This window comes from Odocoileus virginianus, chromosome 1 (assembly GCF_023699985.2).
Source record: "Odocoileus virginianus isolate 20LAN1187 ecotype Illinois chromosome 1, Ovbor_1.2, whole genome shotgun sequence".
Classification (NCBI taxonomy): Eukaryota; Metazoa; Chordata; class Mammalia; order Artiodactyla; family Cervidae; genus Odocoileus; species Odocoileus virginianus.
In genome coordinates, this window is record NC_069674.1 from 16,184,339 (window position 1) to 16,202,740 (window position 18,402).

The following is an 18,402-nucleotide window of genomic DNA, read 5'->3' on the forward strand; positions in this document are numbered from 1 at the left end:
TTCTGGATTGTAGTTTGCTTACTCATGAGCACCTGGTTATTTCAAAGGAGTCCATGAATCTGCAGGAGAGCAGAGTGTGCTTACTGCCACCTGGCCCTAGTGGTAAAGAAAACATGGACCTCTACTGAAACGCCTTCCAAATGGAAGGTCAGCAGCAGTACGGGCGTGTGGGATAATACAGGGAAATCTTTTCGACGGCTTCAGAAGTGGGGGGAATAGGTGGTTAATGTAGAAGTCAACCACGTAAACTGTAAATACCTTTTGCTGGAGATGTTAATTCAAATTATACCCAAACACAAAACATTCCTACTGTAGATTTTTTTTTTTAATCATTCTTAGAAAGGTATACTGCTTTAATTCTTATTGGTAATTTCACCTCTCCAAGTGCCATTAATAACTTTAAGGTGAACCTAAATTTTATGTTGGAGCCTAGAATGGTGAAAATTTAAAATAAGAACTAAATGTTATTTCCTTTAAATGTTAAAATAAATTCTTAAGTAATAAAATGTAGATTCACTTAAAGGCATGGTTATTCTAATATCATTCTTTGGAGGTAATTATTTTCAAATTATTTAGCTTTTTCCTATGCTAGTTAGTTCTATATTTCTAAAGAGTATGCTTATACTGTAATTTTCCAGATTTAACTTTTAAAGATTTTCTATTTTATTACACATGTATGTATTTTTCATACTATGCAAGATTAGATTTTTCCTTCCTGACTCTCCATATCCTCCTTATACTTAACACACCATTTATGCCATCTTCTTAACATAGTTTTATTAAGCACTGATTTCTTTTTAGTTGGCAGGGGCAAGTATAACTGTTATAGCCAGCATTTATTCTAACTGGTCAGTATCACTGCTGTACGGGTTAAGTATCCTGAAAAATCAATTTTTGGTCAAATGCATGTTCAGGTTATATTTTGATTATATCTAGTTCTTATTTAAATTTGTATTTCAGTGTTTATTTATATCATTATGACTATATACTGTTCATTGCATAACCACAGTATGTACTATGATCACTTCCTCTTTTGTCTAACTTTTTGTTTTTGACTATGAGTCAATAATTGTTGTTGGTCAGTTAAGTCATGTCCAACTCTTTGTGGCCCCTTGAACAGCAGCACACCAGGCTTTCCTGTCCTTCACAGGAGTTGGTGATGCCATCCAATCATCTCATCCTCTGTCATCTGCTTTTCCTCCTGCCCTCAATATTTCTCAGCATCAGGGAAAAATCACAGCTTTGACTATGCAGACCTTTGTCAGCAAAGTGATGTCTCTGCTTTTTAATACACTGTCTAGGTTTGTCATAGCTTTAGTTCCAAGGAGCAACTGTCTTTTAATTTTGTGGTTGCAGTCACCGTTTGCAGTCATTTTGGAGCCTGAAAACATAAAATCTGTCACTGTCAATTACCTTACTCTAAAATTTAATCCATTTGCTTATTTTTCTAGATATTTATCTCTAAGTTATTCTCACAATCTCCAACAGGGTTATAAAATGCTTCTCCATACTGTCAAAGTTTTTTTCTCCCCCTTCACACATCCCTAATGGAGTCTTCTGTCCCCCTACAGGGTATACAAGTGGAGCTGTTAAACTGGGGACTAACTACCCTTTTCTTTGCCTCTCTTCTGTGTTAGATCCTATTTCTGGAATTCTATGTCTTCCTCTTTCTGGGTTTACTTCATTTTCGATGAAGCATATTTTCAAATATCTTCCTCAGAATGAGTACATGAAATTAAATTTTTGAGAAGCTGCATGCATGTCTAAAAATGTTTATTTCATCTTTATACATAATCATTTGAATGGGTACAGAATCCTCCCTACAAAACATCTTTCTTCACAATTTTGATATTTCTCTATTCGTTTCCAGCTTTGTGAGTCTGTGTGGAGGACTTGGTGACATTAAAATCTCTGATCCATTATGTAAGGTGTTTTCCTCCTCTGGAGGCTTTAAGAATCTGTTTAGAACACTGTCATTCTAAAATTGATGATGGTACATATGACTTGCATTTTTTTTCATTTACTTGTTCTGGTACTTGGTAGGCCCTTACAACTCAGATGCTCATGCCCTCAGTTGGGCTTCCCTGATAGTTGGTAAAGAATCCACCTGCAAGGCAGGAGACCCTCATTCAATCCCTGGGTTGGAAAGATCCCCTGGAGAAGGGAACGGCTACCCACTCCAGTATTCTGGCCTGGAGAATCTCAGGTAGCAAAGAATTGGACACAACTGAACAGCTTTCGCAAAGAGTTGGACACGACTGAGCAACTTTCACTACTCACTAGAACTGCCCTCCAGTTATAGGAAGTTTCCATGTAGTATTGCTTTGACAATTACCTTCCATGTAGTTTATTCTCTCTTTCAAATACCCAACCTCCTCATTTAATAAGCCTCTTGTTTTGCTCTACTGAGAGATTTCCTCAAAGTTTTCAACCTTTAAGTTGACTATTTTTCTGCCTTTAAATACAATAGCTTTTATTTCCTACAATCTATTTAAAAGTTCCTTTCATCTTATCCCTCAAGTAGGAGTAGTACTGCAATCATAATTACATTTTGAGCCCTGGACTCTTCATCTGATTCTTGTTTCACTATTACAACAGGAAAATCGTAATTTTCAGGTGGTCCACTGTTTTCTTGTTTTATTCGAATTGGCTCCAACATGACCACTGGGACTTTGTGTGTAGAATCAGCTCCTGCTGGTTTGCTGGAAGAGCCAGAGCTAGAAATATAAGAAAAAAGGAAAGAAAACAAAATCTAAGAAAGCTACTTTAAGTATCTTAAAAAGAGGTATAACAATAGCTTTATGGGAATAATGCTGTATCTTCATGGCAGTGATAACTATGTTACATCAGTAAAAATGATACATAACTGAAATGCATCTGTTATATGCAAAATAATTTCATTTATGTATAAAAGTGTTCCATGTGTTAATCTACTTAAATAGTTACATTATATACCTGGAAAGATGTTTAAATACATTTAAATAAACCCTGAATTAAAACTGACTTCAATATTCTAAGGTTCTAAAATTAGGCAGCCAGATCTTAGAACCATCTTAGAATTAGCACTCTTTTTAGTCTTTCCCATTTCCTTCTCTAGGAAGGAAAAAAGAGAACTCTAGGCTCAAAGAGTGAAGAGAATTAACTAGGGACATAATTCATTTGTATGAGAGTTAATTCTTAGGTAGGTTGGTAAGAAGTCTGGGGTCCTAAGGAGAAAGGGGCCTGGGGCTCTTGAGGAAAAGAAAAAGACAAACTTTTTTTCCTACATTCTTGCATCTTAGTCACAGAAAACTTTTTTTGTGTGTGTTTGTGGCAGAGTTTTATTAAAGTATAAAAAGGACAGAGAAAGCTTCTGATACAGACATCAGAAGGGTGAAGGACAGTGCGTCCTCACTAGTCTTAGCAAGGGAGCTGTACACTTTTTCAATTGGTTATTACAGTCAAGGTTGTAAAGGTCTTACCAGGCCCACTCCCACAATTTACATTTTAAGATGACAGGATTAGAACTAACAGAATACTATACAAAAAAAGATCTTAACCCAGATGGTTTCTAATAACCAAGATGGTGTGATCACTCACCTAGAACTTTTTTTTCTTTAAGCCCAGAGCTAATGATTACACAACAAAACAACTTATCTTGCTCTAGGGTGTTTTTCTTTAAACTCTGTACCAATAATTATATAACAACAGTGTATCCTACTCCAGGACATGTTTCTCCTTCTTAAGAACCTTATGACTAATCCTGTCATCTTAAAGTGTCTGTTGTGGGAGTGGGTCTGGTAAGCTCTTTCCATTGTTAGTTCTAATCCCATTATCTTAAAATGTAAATTGTGGGAGTGGGTCTGGTTAGACCTTTACAATCTTGAGTCAGTCTTTTGATTTCTTGTTAATAACCAACTGAAAAAGTATATAGCTTTCTTGCTAAGACTAGTGACTGGGGCACTCTCCACCCCCCTTCTGATGTCTATGTCAGAAGCTTTCTCTGGCCTTTTTCACTGTAATAAAACTTCTGTCGCAGAAAAGCCCTGAGTGATCAAGCCTGGTCTCTGATCTGGAAGCTAAATCTTCTTTGGAGATAAGGAATCTGATGGTAAGCTATCAGAACTGCTATTTTAAAAAACAAAAGTTTTTACAGATAGGTACTATGTTCTCTTAAATGCAAATGTCTCCCCTTCAGAGTATGTTTCCTCCATACGATTAGGAAATAAGAATTGGACTCACTATTCTTACTTCCTAATCATATGGAGGAAAAACATACAACAACCACTACAATATTGTAAAGTAATTAGCCTCCAACTAGTAAAAATAAATGAAAAAAAATAAAGTGAGCAACAAGGGAAAAAAAAAAAGAATTGGACTCATTATTAATCAGAAATTTGCAAGCAGTATGAGTGGTGTGTAACGGAAATTAAAATACAATTTTAACAACTGTAAATTAATTTATTTTAAAGCAAATTCAACGCGTAGTATTTAGAAAAGTCAGAACACCAGTTTTAGTATAAAATTATTACTTGTTTTCCCTAAGTTTTTATCTGTGCATGTCCCTATACAGTGCAGTGTGTTACCCATACATCATTTCTGCTTTTTCCTTGCTAGGATGCTAAACTCAGATGTATTTTCTAATTTTCAACACATGCACAGATCTTTTTGTATCTTTAAAGATAAAGATACAAAATTGATTAACCCATTAATTTATTTCATTAACATGTAGTATATAATTATTATACACTGGACAGTAAGTTGTGTCAGTTTACCTTCCTCGGCTCCCAACACTGGAGGCACTCGGTGAACGTATTGGTGGGTGGACACTGGTCATAGTAACAGGTCCTGAGGAGGAAGAAATCATACACATTCATAAAATGAATATCTATTTAATTCCTATTGAATGTTCTCACAGTACTACACTGAAACTGGAAACACATAATGAAATTATATTAAACAAAAAGTAATTGCTGAACTCCCAGCAGAGCTGCAGTGCCCTGAAGTAGCAGGGCTGTTCAACCTCAGCACTGCTGACAGTTCAGTTCAGTTCAGTCACTCAGTCGTGTCCGACTCTTTGCGACCCCATTTAGGGCCAGATAATTCTTTGATGTGGGGGCTGTATGTGCAATGTAAGGATGCCAAGCAGCCCCCTGGCCTCTACCAGTCATTAGATGCCAGTAGCATCTCTACATACACAGCATCTAGGGGTGTAAGAATCAGAAATGTCCCCAAACACTGTTGAATGTTCCACATGAGAGTAACCAGGGTAGGAGCTTAGTGAGGACACTAATGTCAGCAAAAGCTTCAGACGACAATAAAAAGTTGGTCGGGCTGATATAAAAGCAGTCCAAGAAAGAAATCCACACAGAGACTAATTAATGGAAGACACTGGAGCGATGTGTAGAAGGTACTTTGCCCTGTGCTGGACACAGAGTCAGTACTGAGTAAAGTTAGCTTTAGTAATCCTGCTAAAATGGTTTCCAGAAATGTGTCAAGTTATACTCCCACCAGCAATGTATCAGAGCATTTCTCCCATTACATCCTTACCAATGAGTATTTTCACTGTTGAAATCTTGCTTATTCAATAGTTAGAAATCATGTCTTTTGATTTCATGACTACTGGTGAGATGGAACCACGCATCTTTCTTCCTCCCGTCCCCTCACTTTAGGGAGTTATTTCCTCTTTAGGGAGTAATCTACTCATGGAGAAGGAAATGGCAATCCACTTCAGTATTCTTGCTGGGAAAATCCCGTGGACAGCGGAACCTGGTGGGCTACAGTCCCTGGGGTCACAAAGAGTCGGACATGACTGAGCACATGCGCTGCAGGGTCCTTTGGTGATACTGTGTGCTTTTCTTATTCATTTGTATGAACCTGCTACATAATTAACAGTTTCTCTGCCATCTTTTGTCAACAATTTCCTTTCAGTTTGTTTATGTTTTAAATAAGTACCTCTCTTAAAATTCTAAAACTGCTATATTATGTGGGACTAGTGAATGGCCTAAGAGATTCTCCTCTTTCCTTATTTGGTCTAAGGCATCTAATTTGCCAAGGTCTCTGGGAGTAGCAGCATTAGTCAGAGGGCTTCTCTCTTGGAGGAAATAAGTAGTTCTGTCCAAAATTCTTAAAACACAAACACCAAACCAGGGTAGGAGCAATCAACAAAAAAAGTGATTGTTACTGAGACATTTTAACTCTAGGCAAATTATATACAAAAAGAGACGATACTATAGGCAGCTTATCTAAAAGAGAAAGTAAAATAGCAATTTCCTCCTAGGAGTGTGTGCTATGGTGCCTCTAAGTTCTCTTGAAACTGAAAATGTTAAGAGGCTTAACCTTTGCTTCCCACTTTGAAAGTACAATAATTTCAAAGATTACCTAAAACACAGATCCATTTTAATCATCCAAGAGAAAAAGGGAAGGTGGAGGGTGAGCCTTTTAAAATTATTATTATAAGTAAAAACTGAAAAAAACTAGTAAAATTTTTACAAGTCCACTTTACCTGCAAGGCCTGGAGATGGCACTGATGAATTTGGTGACTGGACAGTTCTGTTTGAGGGTGGTCGTGGTTGGCCATGATCAGTACTAGTATCTTTCCTCACAATGTTGTCCAGCATAATAGTACTTGAACAGTCAATCTGGTAAGAAAAGAAATTATTTCATGGCATTCTGACTCGGCTACTTTATTTTATTATTATTATTTTTTTTCATTTATTTTTATTAGTTGGGGGCTAATTACTTCACAACATTGCAGTGGGTTTTGTTATACATTGACATGAATCAGCCATGGAGTTACATGTATTCCCCATCCCAATCCCCTCCCTCCCACCTCCCTCTCCACCCGATTCCTCTGGGTCTTCCTAGTGCACCAGGCCAGAGCACTTGTCTCATGCATCCCACCTGGGATGGTGATCTGTTTCACTATAGATAACATACATGCTGTTCTCTTGAAACATCCCACCCTCGCCTTCACCCACAGAGTCCAAAAGTCTATTCTGTACATCTGTGTCTCTTTTTCTGTTTTGCATATAGGGTTATCATTACCATCTTTCTAAGTTCCATATATATGTGTTAGTATGCTGTAATGGTCTTTATCTTTCTGGCTTACTTCACTCTGTATAATGGGCTGCAGTTTCATCCATCTCATTAGAACTGATTTAAATGATTTCTTTTTAACAGCTGAGTAATATTCCATGGTGTATATGTACCATAGCTTCCTTATCCATTTGTCTGCTGATGGGCATCTAGGTTGCTTCCATGTCCTGGCTATTATAAACAGTGCTGCGATGAACATTGGGGTGCATGTGTCTCTTTCAGATCTGGTTTCCTCAGTGTGTATGCCCAGAAGTGGTATTGCTGGGTCATATGGCAGTTCTATTTCCAGTTTTTTAAGAAATCTCCACACTGTTCTCCATAGTGACTGTACTAGTTTGCATTCCCACCAACAGTGTAAGAGGGTTCCCTTTTCTCCACACCCTCTCCAGCATTTATTGCTTGTAGACTTTTGGATAGCAGCCATCCTGACTGGCGTGTAATGGTACCTCATTGTGGTTTTGATTTGCATTTCTCTGATAATGAGTGATGTTGAGCATCTTTTCATGTGTTTGTCAGCCATCTGTATGTCTTCTTTGGAGAAATGTCTGTTTAGTTCTTTGGCCCATTTTTTGATTGGGTCATTTATATTTCTGGAATTGAGCTTCAGGAGTTGCTTGTATATTTTTGAGATTAATCCTTTGTCCGTTGCTTCATTTGCCATTATTTTCTCCCAATCTGAGGGCTGTCTTTTCACCTTGCTTATAGTTTCCTTTGTTGTGCAAATGCTTTTAAGTTTAATTAGGTCCCATATGTTTATTTTTGCTTTTATTTCCAATATTCTGGGATGTGGGTCATAGAGGATCCTGCTGTGATTCATGTCGGAGAGTGTTTTGCCTATGGTCTCCTCTAGGAGTTTTATAGTTTCTGGTCTTACATTTAGATTTTTAATCCATTTTGAGTTTATTTTTGTGTATGGTGTTAGAAAGTGTTCTAGTTTCATTCTTTTACAAGTGGTTGACCAGTTTTCCCAGCACCACTTGTTAAAGAGGTTGTCTTTTTTCCATTGTATATCCTTGCCTCCTTTGTCAAAGATAAGGTGTCCATACGTTCGTGGATTTATCTCTGGGCTTTCTATTCTGTTCCATTGACCTATATTTCTGTCTTTGTGCCAGTACCATACTGTCTTGATAACTGTGGCTTTGTAGTAGAGTCTCAAGTCAGGCAGGTTGATTCCTCCTGTTCCATTCTTCTTTCTCAAGATTACTTTCGCTATTCTAGGTTTTTTGTATTTCCATACAAATTGTGAAATTATTTGTTCTAGTTCTGTGAAAAATACCGTTGGTAGTTTGATAGGGATTGCATTGAATCTATAGATTGCTTTGGGTAGTATAGCCATTTTGACAATATTGATTCTTCCAATCCATGAACACAGTATGTTTCTCCATCTGTTTGTGTCCTCTTTGATTTCTTTCATCAGTGTTTTATAGTTTTCTATGTATAGTTCTTTTGTTTCTTTAGGTAGATATACTCCTAAGTATTTTATTCTTTTTGTTGCAATGGTGAATGGTATTGTTTCCTTAATTTCTCTTTCTGTTTTCTCATTGTTAATGTATAGGAATGCAAGGGATTTCTGTGTGTTAATTTTATATCCTGCAACTTTACTGTATTCGTTGATTAGCTCTAGTAATTTTCTGGTAGAGTCTTTAGGGTTTTCTATGTAGAGGATCATGTCATCTGCAAACAGAGAGAGTTTCACTTCTTCTTTTCCTATCTGGATTCCTTTTACTTCTTTTTCTGCTCTGATTGCTGTGGCCAAAACTTCCAAATCTATGTTGAATAGTAGTGGTGAGAGTGGGCACCCTTGTCTTGTTCCTGATTTCAGGGGAAATGCTTTCAATTTTTCACCATTGAGGGTGATGCTTGCTGTGTGTTTGTCATATATAGCTTTTACTATGTTGAGGTGTGTTCCTTCTATTTCTGCTTTCGAGAGTTTTAATCATAAATGAGTGTTGAATTTTGTCAAAGGCTTTTTCTGCATCTATTGAGATAATCCTATGGTTTTTATCTTTCAATTTGTTAATGTGGTGTATTACATTGATTGATTTGTGGATATTAAAGAATCCTTGCATTCCTGGGATAAAGCCTACTTGGTGATGGTGTATGATTTTTTTCATATGTTGTTGGATTCTGTTTGCTAGAATTTTGTCAAGGATTTTTGCATCTATGTTCATCAGTGATATTGGTCTGTAGTTTTCTTTTTTTGTGGCATCTTTGTCTGGTTTTGGAATTAGGGTGATGGTGGCCTCATAGAATGAGTTTGGAAGTTTACCTTCTTCTGCAATTTTCTGGAAGAGTTTGAGTAAGATAGGTGTTAGCTCTTCTCTAAATTTTTGGTTGACTCGCCTACTTTAAATTTAAAAGCTATTTTATAAGAAAATTTTAGTAGATGTAAATATCCTTTTGAGAAGTTCTGATGTATATTTTCCCCATAAACAATCTTGGAAAAAAGGTCTCATACTTCTTAATATTTCTTCATAGTAAATATACCGAGGTCACACTATTTCACAGCTCATAAGCCAGGAGAAAGGCTTAAAAGTGAAAACAAAATTATTTTAAAAATTTTATTTAAAGATAATAGAAGTACCAATTAAAAAAAAAACTTGGTGAGACAAGCAGCAAAATTTCACATTTTACAAATTTCTTTAGTGTCTGGCTTAATAACAGCCAACTGGAATCTGATATATTTTCTCGATCTGCTCAGATGTTGAGTGTTGCTAAAGAATATGAAGAAAATCTGGTTTTACACAGGGAGGACCTGTAGAGTCTCTGAAAAGGTTGTACAGACCCTCATGTTCCTGGCCCATACTTTGAGAACTCATGCTCTGGTATGCACTAGATAGATGAAACAAGTCCACATATCACACATTTTAAGAACATTAACTTCACTTAAATATATTATTAATGTTTGATAGGAAAAATCTGATCCCCTGTAGATTCTTGCTTTAACACATTTATATTTATTTGGCTTAGCAATTGACTGCTAAGCCAAACTACTGATATATTTCTACTAAGACTTCTACTAAGATTCAAATTTTTTAAATTTTATTTTTTATTGAAGTATAATTGAATTACAATGTTTTGCTAATTTCTGCTGTACAAAAAAGTGATTCAGTTATACATATATACATTATTATTCATATTCTTTTCCATTATGGAAAAGGGTACTGAATATAGTTCCCTGTGCCGCAGTTCTTCGTTGCTAATCCTTGTTGCTTGTGTATTCTATATATATCAGTTTGCATGAGCTAATCCCAAACTCCCAATCCAACCCTCTCCTACCTCCCTTTGGATGCAAATATTTTTAATGCTTAAATATACCATTTATTTCCTAAGAATGTCTTTGTGATTAAAATCCAGCTTAATAGTTCCAGCCTTTCTCAATCAAGATTCTTCAAGAAAATTAAGTCCTACATTCCAAGGGCATAGACTGTATATAATGAATTTACTTCTTGCCTCTGCATCTAGAATGGTACTAGTTATGAAGAAACCTTGGAAGGACGGAGGAAATAGTCCCTTAAAGCAGTTTCTTTCTTCTGTGGTTCAGATGAGGAATCTCAGTTGAGAAAGGCTGGTACACAAAGGGTCATCTGTATTTGAGGGCTGTAGAGGAAATTTTACTTTCTGTGGGTCCTCTTTCAGTTGGGGGAGGAGGGAAGTAAATGGGGTTATTTTCCTTATATTCTTTGGGCACTACCTTGGCCAATACAATACTTATGGCCAGAGTGCAATAAGTACTGGATTGACTAGATTTGTTAGATCTTAATGTAATAAAAGTTATTTACACTGTGGAGGAATCCTAAAAGCTAAAATAAAATTATAGGAATGAACAAAAGTTTTCCTATTATCTATGCATGAAAATAAAACACATATACTCTACCCATCTAAATAATATATAATTATTTAAAAATGAAGTAACTCCAGTAAGGTTAATGATTCAACTTTTAGGAAATATGAGTTGATCTCAGTAATTTGAAAAAGTAAATAATATAAAATTTTAGATTTCCTTCACAATCCTACAAGATTTCTTAAATGTTCTTAATGTTTGCATGAGTGATTACCTAAGCTTGTAGGATAAAAAAGGTAAAACATATATCAGCTCATGTGTAATTGATTTGTTTCTTCAATGTTATATTTTCTGTCTTGAAAAAAAATTTTCTTTTTGAGCCATGCCACAGGGCATGTGGTATCTTAGTTCCCTGACCATGGATCAAACCCACACCCCCTGCACTGGAATTGCAGAGTCTTAACCACTGGACTGGCAGGGAAGTCTCAAAACAGACTGATTAAAAAGTCATACTGACAACGAGTTTAGAGGTAAATGTTATTTAACTTAAATAAAAAAGAAATCAGAGGTAATACTGCACTTGTCAGTAAAATGTTATCATTTCTCTTATATCATTTCTCCAACCCTTCTGATGTCTTAAATGTTAGCCTTACTCTCTAACCCTATTTTAATAAATTACATTCCAGAAATTCTCCTCCCATGTTTTCACTTCCCTCCTTCCCTAGCTTAGATTCCATAATTAATCACCGTAATCATTCACTAACTCATTAACTCCAGTGCCCTGAAAGACATTCTGTGGTATATGTGTTAATACTAATCTTTTTATGATTCCTGCTGTTACAAAATTTTTAAAGGATAAAAACAACTTCCAAACACAAACACACAGCCTATAATCCAACACACCCATGGCCTTTCACCAGATTCAAGTTCACTTAAAATTTCTGAAACAACAACAACAACAACAACAAAATTTCTGAAACAGATTCTTTAGTAGAAATTTTGTGTATACTTACATCTGGAAGAGAAGGGAGATTGTAGGGACCTCCCACCGGTGAGCTCAAATCAATCACAGGTGAGCCGAAAGCCTTCGCATCATAACCTGCTGCACTAGTAATGGTGGGGCTGGAGGGAGTAGAGGACGTGCTGTTGGCAGTCGAGGGGGCCGCATGCCCACTGCTGATCTGCCACTGTGGTAGCAAGAAGTAAGAAGAAAGGTGGCTTATCAGCAAGCCTGTTACATAAAATGTCCATCTAATCCCTGTTCCGGACACAAGACAAAGTAAAAGACACATTCTACTATTTGAATTCAACTGTAATTTTCATGGAATGGGGAGAGGACACTGGTATATATAATTTTCAGTAATTCTCTCCAAACATAAATAATAAAAAGCACTGATTTCTCCCAGAAGACAACAGTATACACCAAAAAACCATAGCACCCAATCTTGGAAAGCTTATAAACATCAGGAAAGAAATATAAACATGTACATAGCAACTACAAATAAAGATAGAGCACTGAAAACACATATTTTCTTCTGTCCCTACCTGATACTAAAATGACCGTTAAGGGAATTTTTTTTTTTTTTTTTTTCAAAACAACACATTGACCCTAAAGACAAAGAACTAAAAAACAGGACGATCGTTGAGAGTTTGTTTAAGGATTAAATCTTATGTTCCCTTCCTACTGTAGCTACCCCAAAATAATAAGGACTTCCTTCACCTCCACAAAATAAGACTGGAAATTATGTTTCCAGAATAGGTAAAACAGTGTCTTTGGACTCATGGGCACCAGGCTCAGTTGAAGGCAGAAGTATTACACTGAAAATGAAGATTAAGAAGCCATACACACACTGAATGCTGATCTTCAATGAGCATTAGGCCCTGCATTTCAGGCATGAAACAAAGAGATCTTTTGGGAACTGAACCATTACCTAAAGACGGCGACATCAGTAACTCTCCTAATAAACATGCCAAGCAGCCCTCACACAAGAGCAAAATTCGGCATTAAACAATAGCCCCACATTCCAGCTTTCAGTTTTTTAAAAAACACCCATTCCTTATATACAAACAGGCAACTAAGCATCAAGAAACATCTGAGAAAACTGCCATTTATGTTACAGGCTGAGATAAACCCATTAATACTAGGAATGCTAAAGTATACAGAGATGAACCACCCTGCTGTCTAAAATTTACTTTGAAACCTATCAAAAGTAAGAAGGTTTGACTGATGGATGAATGGATAAATGGATATACAGATAACAAATGAGACAGCAAATAAAGCAATCTGTCCCCTATACAACTCTTTCAACTAAGTTTGAAAATTTTATGATAAAATACTTGAGGAGAAAAAAAGCAGCTAAGAGGTATCTTAAGACCACACAGAGGAAAAAACTCCCAAACACAGTATCATTTATATAGGGACAACACAATACAGAGAGACAGTGACAGAAATATTCTAACTTTGAAAAACCTAATTTATATTTTCCACTAAGTAAAAAACTAAGTAAAAAACTGTGAATATGAATGCCAACTTAACCACCTACCACCCACCCCTCACACCTATCCATCCATCTGTCTCTTCTTCCTTCCCACCCCAGAACAAGCACAGTTACAGTTCATGTGTATCTTTCCAGGTTTCTTCTATGTATATGAAATTAAACAAAAAAAATAAAAACACTCGCAAAAATTTGATGTTTCTTCCCATATATACTTAGGAGATCATATATAGATTACTGCCTTTTCTTATTAGCTAGAAAGCATTTCCATTGTACCAGTATATTATAATTTAAGCAATTCTATTAAGACAAACTCTCCACTATATTTTCCTCCTAGTTTATTTATTCATTCATGTTTAGACTTTTGACCAGAAAACATTTTGAAAAACACTCTTAGAGTGTGTGTCTACCCATTAAAAATAATACACAGAGGACTTCCCTGGTGGCTCAGTGGTAAAGAATCTGCCTGCTAATGCAGGAGACATGGGTTTGATCCCTGATTTGGGAAGACCTCACATACCGTGGAGCAACTAAGCCTGTGTACCACAACTATTAAGCCTGTGCTCTAGAGCCCAGGAGCCACAACTATTGAGCCTACGTGCTGCAACTACTGAGCCGACATGCCCTAGAGCCTGTGCTCCACAAGAGAAACCACTGAAATGAGAAGCCCATGCCTTGCAGTTAGATAGTAGCCCCCTCTCCATAACTAGAGAAAAGCCCGAGCAGCAGTGAAGACTCAGCACAGCCAAAAATAAACAAACAAGTGAAGGCTCAGTAGTTGTGGCTCCTGGGCTATAGGGCACAGGCCTAACAGTTGTACACACAGCAACTGGAGCAGCACAATAATTGCCCCAGTGCATGCGAGATCGTCCCAATGAGGGATCAAACCCATGTTACACAGCTATGAGGGAGATAAACATGAGTACCCAGAATGTGGTAGGTACTTCTATACACACTACCATCTAAGTCTCAGCACAACTCTGCAAGGTACTCACTCATTTAATAGTAGGGGCAAATGAGATTTAAGAGAGTAAACTTGTACAAGGCCACAAAAAGTATTAGGAAAATAATCAGAATGTAAGATCTAACTGTTTGGTCTCTATTCACCTCATCTCTAATGATGAAATATAGATAGGTATAAATTTTATTGAAAATAATTAAAATGTCAAAATGTCATTTTAGAAAATTTATATCAAGGTCAAAGTAATTATAAAAACACAGATACAGCATGTGTACTTTTATTTATTTATTTATTTATTTTTCAGCATGTGTACTTTTAGAATATGACTTTAAAATCATTTGATTAAAATGAATATCACAGAATTATGGGGAATAACATCATATTCTTTATTTTGGTCTTGGCAAAAAAATTAAACTGAAATCAATCTACTAGTTGTAAGCTGGAAAGAAGTGACGCAAGTATTTGGAGAACTTTAGCTTTTTAAAACAGTAATACCTAAAAAGCATCTTACCTGAAAACATTAAGAATATAAATATTAAACCTTCTAAAATTTAATGTATAACCTTAAATATTAAACTTTATCAGGTGTATATGTACTGTATACTGCTTAATACCGAATACAGTCTTATATACAGGTGTGTATGTGTACATATATACTGTTTAATACTTCATATTAAAACTGTGTGATACTAAGTTTGTTTCCAAGAAGTCTCCTTGAAACACTCTGAAGATTCATTGATTGGTCTCTTTTGAAGTATGCCATCTGTATTTGTTAGAATACTTCCATACTCACCTAAAAGCTACACACGTTAATACTGAAAAATTCATACCCATGACTGATTATTTTGGGCCTTTACTTCTGTATAAGCAGCTTGATTTTTTCTTGTTAATTACAAAGCATCGAGATCCTTTCTCCTAGCTTTGTCTCTTTAGGTCTGTATGTAATAAGCTTTGTAATTCACAAAGTAATTCACCTGTTTTATGGCTTGTTGAGCCAAGAAAGCCATCTGCAAGGGGTTGGGCTTCATTGCTTGTCGTGGCGTATTCTGGTTTGATGGGTATCTTAGTTGTTGATGATGAGGAGGGAGAACTGGTCCATTGGGCTTGGGGCTATGATTCTGAAAATTTATCAAACGTGGAGGAGGTTGCTGGAAAAAAGATATAACATCAATTCAGTGGCAATCAGCTCCTGAAAGACGAATTACAGAACTCTATTTTATAAATTTTATAGAAAGAAAGCAATTATGCCACAGATGAATCATTTATTAATATTACAATAAGGGTATGGGGGGAGGGGACAGCCGCCCAGAATGTGTATAAGCATTTAAAGTAAAGAAGTTTTACTAGGAAAAGACCCTTGGGAGAGGATTTTCCAATCAGAGTTAGATCTAGACCACAATGGGAAATGGGGAAAACTTGTCTTTGGGATTCTTCTAAGTCCCTAATGACTACCTTCTGCAAAGAATTGCCCTCTTCAAATCTAAAATAATATGATAGTAGAATAACAATTACTGATAGATACTGAGTAGTTATCACATGTTGAGTACTAGTTAAAATGCTTTACATGTGTTAACTCATTTAATCTTCACAAAGATCCTCCTTGGAGGCAGGGATTATCTCTGTTTTACAGAAAAGGAAACTTGTCCAAGATTAGCAAAGATAGGAAGGAATGGAGCTAAGATTTGAACTCAAGTTCTCCGGCTCTAAAGTCTGTGCAGACCTGTAAGGTCTGTACTCTATGCAGACATAATGAAAACACATGATATTAACAACATTTAAAAATGAGTGAATTTTAGATCTTATTGAGATCAAACTACATGCCAGACATTGCAATTGGCGTTTTACAAGTTATCTCATTATTACTCCCTTCAGTCAGTTTAGAAGCTCAGTTGTGTCCAACTCTTTCCGACCCCATGGACTGCAGCATGCCAGGCCTCTCTGTCCATCACCTGGAGTTCACTCAAACTCATGTCCATTGAGTCTTTGATGCCATCCAACTATCTCATCCTCTGTCGTCCCCTTCTCCTCCTGCCTTCAATCTTTCCCAGCATCAGGGTCTTTTCCAATGAGTCAGCTCTTCGCATCAGGTGGCCAAAGTATTGGAGTTTCAGCTTCAACATCAGTCCTTTCAATGAATATTCAGGACTGATTTCCTCTAGGATGGACTGGTTGGGTCTTCCTTGCAGTCCAAGGGACTCTCAAGAGTCTTCTCCAAAACCACAGTTCAAAAACATCAATTCTTCAGCACTCAGCTTTCTTCACAGTCCAACTCTCACATACCATACATGACCACTGGAAAAACCATAGCTTTGACCAGATGGACCTTTGCTGGCAAAGTAATGTCTCTGCTTTTTAATATGCTGTCTAGGTTGGTCATAACTTTTCTTCCAAGGAGCAAGCGTCTTTCAATTTCATGGCTGCAGTCACCAACTGCAGTGATCTTGGGAGCCCCAAAAAATAAAGTCTGTCACTGTTTCCACTGTTTCCCCATCTATTTGCCATGAAGTGATGGGCCCAGATGCCATGATCTCAGTTTTCTGAATGTTGAAGTTTAAGCCAACTTTTTCACTCTCCTCTTTCACTTTCATCAAGAGGTTCTTTATTACTCCCCTACCCCTGCCATTTTACAAATCAGGACACTAAACATTAAAAAGCTGGGATAACCAGAAAAAGTCACACAACTCATTAAAGACAGCACTATGGTTTTAATCCAAAACTAGTCTGTCATTTCATTAGTCAAACATGTTCTGGTGTTTAACTGGGGGGTGAGGTACTAATTACAGTTTAGAGGGTGAATTTCTCTAAAAGAAAACAGATTTGAAAGGAAACCCTTCAAGGACAGCACTGGTTGATTACAGGACAGTGTAAGGACAAGCTTAGTTTGCTCACAAATGCTACCCTTAGAAATTGACACCAGTGTTCCATAAAAAAGGTAACCTTAACACTGCAGTCTCATCTTGACTATCCAATTCTACGGTTGGCAAATTATTGCAAAGTAAATACTTATTTTCAGACTATATTAACTGTATACAACCAGAAGTTCTCAGAAAGGGAACTTATGAACCCCCATATTCAAAGAGGGGACAAATAAATGTATTTATAAAGCTGAAGTAGCAACATCTTAAGGCGGACAGCTATAAAGTATAGCCTTGCACTTTTTTTGTTTTTTTCCTTCTCTCATTTTTGGAATTTATCTCCTTTCCTGGGTAAATGTCTTCTCTTTCTCCTCTCCTGCAAATTAGCTGGCACTGGGTTTACACTTAGTAACTTACAAGAGTGACCAGCAATTACAGACCTAATGGAAAGTAGACTTAGACACTATTTCAAGATCAAAGGAAATTCTGTGGATGAAGAACAGAAAAATATGAGAAAAAGAGAGAAAATGCCAAAATTTTACAAAAGCCTGAAGCCACAGCAATTCTTGATTCTTCTATTAAAGTTTTTCACTTGAAGCGTTTTATAGCACAGAAACACAAACAAAAAAATAATTGGGGAAGTATAGTGGAAAACTTCTAAATTTTTCCAAAAGACTATTTTTTAAAAAGTGGAAAAGCACCCAAAATGATCCTTAAGGGAGAACAAAAGCAGATAAAGTCTTGCCTACTCCTGCCCTGACTGGGATTTATATATTGATTCAGTCAAGAAATGACATTCAGGGGAAGGAAAAAAAAAAAAAAGACATTTGATGCCAGAGTACTATACTCCTGTGAGAAATCAGTGTGGAACTGGACGTCCACTCTCCCATCAAGGAATCCCAGTGTAGAAAGATCTAAGGTGATTGATTTTTATCTCCTCTCCTAAATTGTTATCGTTGACTGAGTTAATTTCTAAGAACTCCACGACAGGAAAAGCAACTTGAAAAAACAGGACTAGAAACTAGTTATGAACATAAAAGAAACAGCAAAACCAGTGCTATTTTAATTAAATGGAATTAACCTGCGAGAAGGAAAAAAGGGAGAGAATAGAGAAATAATTAAGAGCTTAAGTAAAGTGACATATATTTATCATTATCCTCACCCTTATCATGAACACTTTTATTATTATAGGTTGTAATTTTATTCTAGGTCAGTAGAACCATGAAGGAT

The 18,402-nt window shown here is 36.5% G+C and overlaps 1 protein-coding gene across 3 annotated transcripts in view; it reads right to left on the reverse strand.

Annotated features, from left to right (window-relative positions):
- TRIM24 (tripartite motif containing 24) overlaps positions 1–18,402 on the reverse strand; it is a 109,637-nt gene that overhangs the window by 7,768 nt on the left and 83,467 nt on the right. For 2 of the 3 annotated variants that reach the window (XM_020878281.2, XM_020878278.2), the window contains exons 10-14: positions 15,292–15,465; positions 11,875–12,048; positions 6,485–6,620; positions 4,755–4,827; positions 2,549–2,717 (exon numbers count right to left, since the gene is read on the reverse strand). In XM_020878281.2, the coding sequence (XP_020733940.1) occupies positions 2,549–2,717; positions 4,755–4,827; positions 6,485–6,620; positions 11,875–12,048; positions 15,292–15,465 (726 nt within the window). The remainder of the gene's footprint in view (positions 1–2,548; positions 2,718–4,754; positions 4,828–6,484; positions 6,621–11,874; positions 12,049–15,291; positions 15,466–18,402) is intronic. The other variant, XM_070465208.1, reaches the window with a different exon arrangement.